The sequence below is a fragment of the Salmo trutta genome, chromosome 13 (assembly GCF_901001165.1).
Source record: "Salmo trutta chromosome 13, fSalTru1.1, whole genome shotgun sequence".
NCBI lineage: Eukaryota > Metazoa > Chordata > Actinopteri > Salmoniformes > Salmonidae > Salmo > Salmo trutta.
Window position 1 is genome coordinate 46,871,707 of NC_042969.1, and position 10,756 is coordinate 46,882,462.

Consider the following 10,756-nt stretch of genomic DNA (forward strand, 5'->3'; position numbering starts at 1 on the left):
GCTTCAGCGTGTAAATCAGCTACAAAGATGTGTCGGCATCGATTAATTGTCTCTGGGAGTGATGAGTTCTACAGCAGTCTCACAACTCAATCGCTAGTTGAAAACTGTTTTCTGCCCCTCCCAAAAGATAGAATTTGTAGATAATTGGCCCTCTTTCTGGGACTCACCCACAAACAGGACCAAGCCTGGCCTGTTGAGGAGTGACGGACTCCATCCTAGCTGGAGGGGTGCTCTCATCTTATCTACGAACATGGACAGGGCTCTAACTCCTCTAGCTCCACAATGAAATAGGGTGCAGGCCAGGCAGCAGGCTGTTAGCCAGCCTGCCAGCTTAGTGGAGTCTGCCACTAGCACAGTCAGTGTAGTCAACTCAGCTATCCACATTGAGACCATGTCTGTGTCTCGACCTAGGTGTGGGCAAAATTAAAGATGGCGGTGTTCACCTTAGCAATCTCACTAGTATAAAGACCTCCATCATCCCTGCCATTATTGACAGAGATTGTGATACCTTACATCTGAAAATAGGACTACTTAATGTTAGATCCCTCAATTCAAAGGCAGTTATAGTCAATGAACTAATCACTGATCATAATCTTGATGTGACTGAAACATGGCTTAAGCCTGATGAATTTACTGTGTTAAATGAGGCCTCACCCCCTGGTTACACTAGTGACCATATCCGCCGTGCATCCCATAAAGGTGGAGGTGTTGCTAACATTTACGATAGCAAATTTAAATTTACAAAAAAAAAACAACAACGACGTTTTCGTCTTTTGAGCTTCTAGTCATGAAATCTATGCAGCCTACTCAATCACTTTTTATAGCTACTGTTTACAGGCCTTCTGGGCCATATACAGCGTTCCTCACTGAGTTCCCTGAATTCCTATCGGACCTTGTAGTCATCGCAGATAATATTCTAATTTTTGGTGACTTTAATATTCACATGGAAAAGTCCACAGACCCACTCCGAAAGGCTTTCGGAGCCATCATCGACTCAGTGGGTTTTGTCCAACATGTCTCTGGACCTACTCACTGCCACAGTCATACTCTGGACCTAGTTTTGTCCCATGGAATAAATATTGTGGATCTTAATGTTTTTCCTCATAATCCTGGACTATCGGACCACCATTTTATTACGTTTGCAATCGCAACAAATAATCTGCTCAGACCCCAACCAAGGAGCATTAAAAAGTCGTGCTATAAATTCTCAGACAACCCAAAGATTCCTTGATGCCCTTCCAGACTCCCTCTGCCTGCCCAAGGACGTCAGAGGACAAAAATCAGTTAACCACCTAACTGAGGAACTCAATTTAACCTTGCGCAATACCCTAGATGCAGTTGCACCCCTAAAAACTAAAAACATTTGTCATAAGAAACTAGCTCCCTGGTATACAGAAAATACACGAGCTCTGAAGCAAGCTTCCAGAAAATTGGAACAGAAATGGCGCCACACCAAACTGGAAGTCTTCCGACTAGCTTGGAAAGACAGTACCGTGCAGTATCGAAGAGCCCTCACTGCTGCTCGATCATCCTATTTTCCCAACTATATTGAGGAAAATAAGAACAATCCGAAATGTCTTTTTGATACTGTCGCAAAGCTAACTAAAAAGCAGCATTCCCCAAGAGAGGATGGCTCTCACTTCAGCAGTAATGAATTCATGAACTTCTTTGAGGAAAAGATCGTGATCATTAGAAAGCAAATTACGGACTCCTCTTTAAATCTGCGTATTCCTCCAAAGCCCCGTTGTCCTGAGTCTGCACAACTCTGCCAGGACCTAGGATCAAGGGAGACACCAAAGTGTTTTAGTACTATATCTCTTGACACAATGATGAAAATAATCATGGCCTCTAAAGCTTCAAGCTGCATACTGGACCCTATTCCAACTAAACTACTGAAAGAGCTGCTTTCTGTGCTTGGCCCTCCTATGTTGAACATAATAAACGGCTCTCTATCCACCGGATGTGTACCAAACTCACTAAAAGTGGCAGTAATAAAGCCTCTCTTGAAAAAGCCAAATCTTGACCCAGAAATTATAAAAAACTATCGGCCTATATCGAATCTTCCATTCCTCTCAAAAATTTTAGAAAAAGCTGTTGCGCAGCAACTCACTGCCTTCCTGAAGACAAACAATGTATACAAAACGCTTCAGTCTGGTTTTAGACCCCATCATAGCACTGAGACTGCACTTATGAAGGTGGTAAATGACCTTTTAATGACATCAGACCGAGGCTCTGTATCTGTCCTCGTGCTCCTAGATCTTAGTGCTGCTTTTGATACCATCGATCCCCACATTCTTTTGGAGAGATTGGAATCCCAAATTGGTCTACATGGACAAGTTCTGGCCTGGTTTAGATCTTATCTGTCGGAAAGATATCAGTTTGTCTCTGTGAATGGTTTGTCCTCTGACAAATCAACTGTAAATGTTGGTGTTCCTCATGTTTCCGTTTTAGGACCACTATTGTTTTCACTATATATTTTACCTCTTGGGGATGTCATTCGAAAACATAATGTTAAATTTCACTGCTATGCGGATGACACACAGCTGTACATTTCAATGAAACATGGTGAAGCCCCAAAATTGCCCTCGCTAGAAGCCTGTGTCTCAGACATAAGGAAGTGGATGGCTGCAAACTTTCTACTTTTAAACTCAAACAAAACAGAGATGCTTGTTCTAGGTCCCAAGAGATCTTCTGTTGAATCTGACGATTAATCTTGATGGTTGTACAGTCGTCTCAAATAAAACTGTGAAGGACCTCAGCGTTACTCTGGACCCTGATCTCTCTTTTGAAGAACATATCAAGACTGTTTCAAGGACAGCTTTTTTCCATCTACGTAACATTGCAAAAATCAGAAACTTTCTGTCCAAAAATGACGCAGAAAAATGTATCCATGCCTTTGTTAATTCTAGGTTGGACTAATGCAATGCCCTACTTTCCGGCTACCCAGATAAAGCACTAAATAAACTTCAGTTAGTGCTAAATACGGCTGCTAGAATCCTGACTAGAACCAAAAAATGTGATCATATTACTCCAGTGCTAGCCTCCCTACACTGGCTTCCTGTTAAGGCAAGGGCTGATTTCAAGGTTTTACTGCTGACCTACAAAGCATTACATGGGCTTGCTCCTACCTATCTTTCCGATTTGGTCCTGCCGTACATACCTACACGTACGCTACGGTCACAAGACGTGGGCCTCCTAATTGTCCCTAGAATTTCTAAGCAAACAGCTGGAGGCAGGGCTTTCTCCTATACAGCTCCATTTTTATGGAATGGTCTGCCTACCCATGTGAGAGACGCAGACTCAGTCTCAACCTTTAAGTCTTTACTGAAGACACATCTCTTCAGTAGGTCCTATGATTAAGTGTAGTCTGGCCCAGGGGTGTGAAGGTGAACGTAAAGGCTGGAGCAACGAACCGCCCTTGCTGTCTCTGCCTGGCCGGTTTCCCCTCTCTCCACTGGGAGTCTCTGCCTCTACCCCTATTATAGGGGCTGAGTCACTGGCTTACTGGTGTTCTTCCATGCCATCCCTGGGCGGGGTGCGTCACTTGAGTGGGTTGAGTCACTGATGTGGTCTTCCTGTCTGGGTTGGCGCCCCCCCTTGGGTTGTGCCGTGGCGGAGATCTTTGTGGGCTATACTCGGCCTTGTCTCGGGATGGTAGGTTGGTGGTTGGAAATATCCCTCCAGTGGTGTGGGGGCTGTGCTTTGGCAAAGTGGGTGGGGTTATATCCTACCTGTTTGGCCCTGTCCGGGGGTTTCATCGGATGAGGCCACAGTGTCTCCTGACCCCTCCTGTCTCAGCCTCCAGTATTTATGCTGCAGTAGTTTATGTGTCGGGGGGCTATGGTCAGTCTGTCACATCTGGAGTATTTCTCGTCTTTTCCGGTGTCCTGTGTGAATTTAAATATGCTCTCTCTAATTCTCTCTTTCTTTCTTTCTCTCTCTCGGAGGACCTGAGCCCTAGGACCATGCCTCAGGACTACCTGGCTTGATGACTCCTTGCTGTCCCCAGTTCACCTGGCCGTGCTGCTGCTCCAGTTCCAACTGTTCTGCCTGCGGCTATGGAACCCTGACCTGTTCACCGGACGTGCTACCTGTCCCAGACCTGCTGTCCCAGACCTGCTGGAACCCTGACCTGTTCACCGGACGTGCTACCTGTCCCAGACCTGCTGTTTTCAACTCTCTAGAGACAGCAGGAGCGGTAGAGATACTCTCAAAGATCGGCTATGAAAAAGCCAACTGACACTTACTCTTGTGTTACTGACTTGTTGCACCCTCGACAACTACTATGATTATTATTATTTGACCATGCTGGTAATTTATGAACATTTGAACATCTTGGCCATGTGCTGTTATAATCTCCACCCGGCACAGCCAGAAGAGGACTGGCCACCCCTCATAGCCTGGTTCCTCTCTAGCTTTCTTCCTAGGTTTTGTCCTTTCTAGGGTGTTTTTCCTAGCCACCGTGCTTCTACACCTGCATTGCTTGCTGTTTGGGGTTTTAGGCTGGGTTTCTGTACAGCACTTTGAGATATCAGCTGATGTAAGAAGGGCTATTTAAATACATTTGATTTGATTTGATCCCTTACTGTTTGATCCGGGTGTTTGGCTAGGCTAAACTAGCTAGCTGCATTTGCTGGCCAAGTAGGTGAAAGTTTTTAAAAAATACAACAAAATATAGCTCTCTGCTTCTAATTCATTTTTTTAAAGAGAAGAATTTGTTCAAAACTGTTCAACTATTGTCTTTTTCTTTGAGTCAACTACTAACCACATTTTATGCACTGCAGTGCTAGCTAGATGTAGCTTACGCTTTCAGTACTAGATTCATTCACTGGTCCTTTGATTGGTGGACAACATGTCAGTTCATGCTGCAAGAGCTCTGATAGGTTGGAGGACGTCCTCCGGAAGTTATCATAATTATTGTGTAAGTCTATGGAAGGGGGTGAGAACCATGAGCTTCTTAGGTTTTGTGTTGAAGTCAATGTACCCAGAGGAAGACTAAAACTAGCTGTCCTCCGGCTACACCATGATGCTACCCCAGAGAGTGCTGTAAAAGCTACTGTGGACCTTCATTGCAAAACACTGTGTTTTAATCAATTGTTAGGTGACATGAAACTATACTAAATATATTCCTATCACAATAGAATAACTTTTTTAATATTTCACTATTTTTATAAAATTCACTGAGGATGGTCCTTCACTTCCTCCTCTGGTACGCACTACACAAACATCTGCCAGAGCCAATTAATGTTAATTAAATGCCAATCCAGCCGAAATGTTTGATTGGATTTTCATTTGTATTATTATTTTTTTATTACACACAACTGGGCTGTTGTTACTGCTGCGTACGTCATTCAGTATCTTCGGCTTGAAGCAGGAGGGCATTTCCCGCGGAAAGACAAGGACTAGTCTACAACCAGGACCATTATTTATTTATTTCCCGGAGGCAGCATGGAAAATACCGAAAACCACTAGAGAATACACGGCTGCTTCGATTATAGCAGCGAATCTCCTTACATTTAAAACGTTGAGCTGGGCAACGTTAAGAATATGCATTCACAACCTCGACCCATATCCTCTTCAAATGCAACATTGTAGCCCATTCAAGAAAATCCTTTACATGAATGCAGCGTTATCTCTCGCAGCACCAAGACAAACTCCCCTTCACCGAAAACTTGCAGGCATATCACAATTCAAATTTAGCAGCTGTGTTCATTCAACCCAAATCTCGTTAACACAATTATGAATGTCAAGTTCGCCAGGATCTGGGCGCAATGGTGCGGCTCGCATCTCCAACAATCAATTCAAAATCAATGGGTGGCTATAGCGTTATTGTAGGTACAGGGGGGGACGGTGAGTGGAAAAACAACCTACACATTGAGCTCTACAATATAGGCCTACTCAGCATGACTGAATAAGGTACAGTCATAACCTTTGTTTTCCCCATTGACCCACCGTCACTGCCGAATGCCTGACAACATTGGATGCCGTCTGCCTTATCTCCGCCGCACTCCCGGGCTTGAGCAGGTTCTTCGTGAATCTCCGGGTCGATTCCGCTGCCATTTCAGAACGGTCCACGCTATTCCTCTGGTTCAAGCGCCGACGTTCGCCCAGATTTCCAACGCGTTTGTCTATTGCAAATCCAATGTATACGCCAGCAACGGCTCGGCTCCTCGTCTCGCTGCTGCTCCTACTAGGCTACTAGTACTACACAGCAGCCCTGCTTGCGTAGGCTACAGATGCCTATTCAGAGAGATTCTACCAATGCCCGTGCGCTACAGAGTCAAAGGAAGCGGAACTAATGGTCCATCTCTCTCCAACCCCTGGGCTGCAAGAAACCTTTCAACTATTAACGTTTTAATAATTAAACATAGGCTGGGGGTTTTCCAAACAGAGTACCCACAAAACCCTGCTATTGATGACGATTATCTGTTGCTATTAGTCTACAAAACGTTCAAATTGGTCATACAACTAAATTCTAAAATGTTTGCAATAACAGTGACCACTATGCCCATAATTTGGCCTCTGCCACAGGCCTAGACCAGGCCAAGGAGAGAGGAGAATAACCTCCAGAATGTCATCAACTCATCAGCAGTCCACTCAGGACCATCGTTGGAGGGAAAGGAAGGGAGGGAGGAAAAATGGTCACACAGCGACCTACTGTGGTGGAATAGGCTAGTGCTAGTCAGTCTTTAATGGGTGTTTTTTTCTATTGGTAGCATTATCATAGTAGGCTACACAACGCTGTGGCATGGTTGCAACATTGTTGGGCACTATACTGTATATCCATATTGAATTACAAGCCATCGTCAGATATGATCAATATGCCTATCTGTTATTTTCGCATTGAACCATTAACAAGTCCTACTTTGCATTAATGACAACGTTATTAACGAATAAACGCAAAAAGTCCTACACATTTGACAAGTCCAAACCATAGCCTATGTCCTTCTGAAAACACGATTCCTATATGATTATGGCAATCCAATAGACATACGTTCGTCCACTCTTGTCCTTCTCGTGCTTCTGCACAAAGCATTCAAGTGAACCATCCCATCCACGGATGTTAAAATGTCCAGATGTTTTGGTTTCTTGAGTCTGGGTTGCAAAGTGAAGACAAATCGACCTTCACGTGGGTGTTTCCCGTCGCCAAAATAACCATGGAGACCTAGATAATAGACTTCTTCATAGGCCTACCATTTGGCTTTGGTAATTAATGGGAAATGTGGCTTCCATGGAGATCTTGGCAGTTAAGCCCTATGGAGTTGTATCTTACCTTAAGGCAACAGAGCAGACATCCGCAGACGAAGGCATTTTTAAATAGTTGGATGATATCTAAGGAGACCTACCGCATAAATTTCCATAAAACACGTGTCCAATTTAGCTTAGTTAAAGAAGATTTATCACAGTTGTTTGATGGAGTAAGGAATCCGGACTAATTTATTGCACTCTGGCTCCCCCGTTTGTCCACTCTTCAGTACTGCAGTTGTATGAGAAATAATAATTACACCAAATTTGCAATTGTATTCATTGCACTTAGTGCTTTGAAGGCTTTCAGGACTTTGCATTTTTTTCAAGGGCGGCTTGTTGGTCTTGTTTGTTTTCAGGGGCTTGGGGGTGGTCTTGGTCAGGAACACAGGTTCGCCTATTTTCCCGCTTCTCTGAGGTTAGTTGAAAAATCCTAGAAAGAAAGTCACAGCACTTAGAGACAACTTCCCACAATGTCCCTATACGAGTAGAGATGGACTAATACCAAGTTCACGTGCTATCGGAGTTATCGGAAATGCCTAGTTCCAACATGGAAGGTTCACTTGAACGACTCTCCAAATCGAAATGACACGTGGGAAACTGATAGAGGTTTGTTTTCAGAGTTGTGACGTTCCACCGCTGTCCTTTTCCCTTTTCAACCAAAAGATAACTACAACCTCATCAATTTGGATATTTAGGCTACATTTGACATTTGATAATGTAGCTAGTTTGGCCATACTGTCAATGTTAAGCAAGCAAGATAACTTTATTATTACCAACGTCACCTAGCTCGTCAAGCTAACTAAAATCGTATTGGTTGAATAATTAATCCGATCAAAAAGCACATGAATGAAACAAAGTCGTATTTTCGGCATCACAACTTGAGCTCGGCATAAACACTCAACAGCCCCAAAAAAAGAGTTGTGGCTGTAGGTTTAAGTCTCATAGAATGTAAAGTACGTTTTAGGGTTAAAGATGGGGTGATATCGCTTTCTATAGGATCCATTCAGATGTACACTCATCAATAATCGTTTTTTGTGTTCTTATTTTTTTTTAAAGATCGAGATCGGGCGGTCCGATCTCCTTCTGTAGTAGGAAGTAGAAGCTAAAGAGAGACGGGTATGTGGATGAAGTCCGAGAGGAAGGACACGGACAGACACCGAGTCGTGACTAGAAACCCCCCCAGAGTCGAGAGTGTTAGCACTCGTCCAGCCTTCGACACTAATCTATTTCAATAGAATTTATTGACTGTTGGACTCACCTCTGGCGTAGTAGCGCTGCCTCCTTCTCTATGGCCAGAGCATGCTCGGCAGCAGAGGCGTTCAGCTAAGGACAATATGATAATTATGTTAGTGTAAAGAAAGACACCTTACTGTAACTAGCAAAAATGTGCTAATAACACCTTATTGCAACTAGCTAACTTTAAAATGTATGTTCTTACAGATAATGGTCTGGATTTTGTCTTGAACAGTCGTGGCCAAAAGTTTAGAGAATGACACAAATATACATTTTCACAGTCTGCTGCCTCAGTTTGTATGATGCAATTTGCATATACTCCAGAATGTTATGAAGAGTGATCAGATGAATTGCAATTAATTGCAAAGTCCCTCTTTGCCATGCAAACGAACTGAATCCCCCAAAAACATTTCCACTGCATTTCAGCCCTGCCACAAAAGGGCCAGCTGACATCATATCAAATCAAATTTATTTGTCACATACACATGGTTAGCTGGTGTTAATGCAACTGTAGCGAAATGCTTGTGCTTCTAGTTCCGACCATGCAGTAATATCTAACAAGTAATATAACCTAACAATTTCACAACAACGACCTTATACACACAAGTGTATGAATACGAATATGTACATAAAAATATATAAATGATTGATGGCCGAACAGCATAGGCAAGATGTAATAGATGGTATGGAGTACAGTATATACATATGAGATGAGTATTGTAGGGTATGAAAACATATAAAGTGGCATTGTTTAAAGTGGCTAGTGGTACATTACATCAAGATGGCAAGATGCAGTAGATCAGGGGTGTCAAACGTCCGGCCCGCGGGCCGGATCAGGCCCGCAAAGGGGTTTAATCCGGCCCGCGAGTTGATTTTGTAAAGTATAAAAATGAGCTGCAATTTTTCAATAAAAGAAACTGCTGTTCCAATTGCGTCCACTGGATGGCGCAATAGCAATTGTGTTAAGCAAGCAAACCGTTTATAACGGAGCAGAGCAAGTAGGTCAAGCAAGTGCAGCCAGTCCGGATGAGCTACTTTGTTTTGCCCGCGATATTTATTACGGCTTCTACTTTTAACATTTTGTGCTTTGGCACCCTCATTGCCCCAATATGTCTCTGTCAAAAAAGAGAAAAGTGGACGCAGAGTGTTCCAAGAAAACTGGTCATCCTCCTATTTATTGACGGAATTGAATGGGAAAGCTGTATGTTTGGTGTGTTCACAGCATGTTGCAGTGCTGAAAGAGTATAACCTTCGTCGCCACTATGTGAGTCTTCATGCCGACAAATATGACAACTTTCAAGGACAGCGGAGAAGAGAGAAGGTGAATGAACAGTTGGCGGGTCTGAAGAAAACAGCAGTCTGTGTTTACTCACAGCCGAGACATCAGTGACGCTGCAGTGAAAGCTAGCTACCTCATTGCTAATGAAATCGCAGTGGCTTCAAAACCATTTAGTGAGGGTGAATTTGTAAAAACATGCATGATGAAGGTAGCAGAGATTGTGTGCCCTGAAAAGCGCCAGGCTTTTGCAAATATCAGCCTGACAAGAAACACAGTTGCAGACAGGATTTCCGATCTTTCAGTGGATTTGGACAGCCAGTTGAAGCAAAAAGTAAAGTCATTTATTGGGTTTTCAGTTGCAATTGATGAAAGCACGGACATTACAGATGTTGCACAACTGGCCATTTTCATCCGCGGAGTTGATGACACATTGACCGTCACCGAGGAGTTCGTGAAGTTGGTGCCGATGACAGATACAACGACAGCAGCTGATATTTTCACCGCACTCGTCGGCGCGCTGGACAGGGTCGGAGTGGACTGGTCCCGCGCTGTCAGCCTGGCTACAGATGGTGCGCCCTCAATGATCGGGAAAAAGGCAGGCGTTGTGACAAAGTTCAGAGAGAAAGTGCAATCTGCAAATGGAGGACGTGATTTTTGGACTTTTCACTGTATTTTGCACCAGGAGGCTGTGTTGCAAGTCATTAAAGATGGATAACGTCATGAAGGTGGTCATCCAAACTGTTAATTTCATCCGATCCAGAAGCCTGAATCACCGTCAGTTTGACAGCCTTCTCAAAGAGAAAGACCACATCCATGGCCTGCCATACCACACTGAGGTAAGATGGTTAAGCCGAGGTGCTGTGCTTAGGCGTTTCTTTGATTTACGAGAAGAAATTGAACAGTTCATGGAAGAAAAGGGCAAACCAGTGTTAGAATTTCATTCCGCAGAATGGATGCAGGACCTTGCATTTATGGTGGATGTTACAGAGCACCTGA

At 43.7% G+C, this 10,756-nt stretch overlaps 1 protein-coding gene across 2 annotated transcripts in view; it reads right to left on the reverse strand.

Moving 5' to 3' along the window:
• Nucleotides 1–6,353, reverse strand: part of dock10 (dedicator of cytokinesis 10) — a 179,738-nt gene extending 173,385 nt beyond the window's left edge. For both annotated transcript variants that reach the window (XM_029772267.1, XM_029772266.1), the window contains exon 1: nucleotides 5,953–6,353. In XM_029772267.1, the coding sequence (XP_029628127.1) occupies nucleotides 5,953–6,060 (108 nt within the window). In that variant the 5' untranslated portion in view covers nucleotides 6,061–6,353. The remainder of the gene's footprint in view (nucleotides 1–5,952) is intronic.
• Between the last annotated feature and the right edge of the window lie 4,403 nt (nucleotides 6,354–10,756).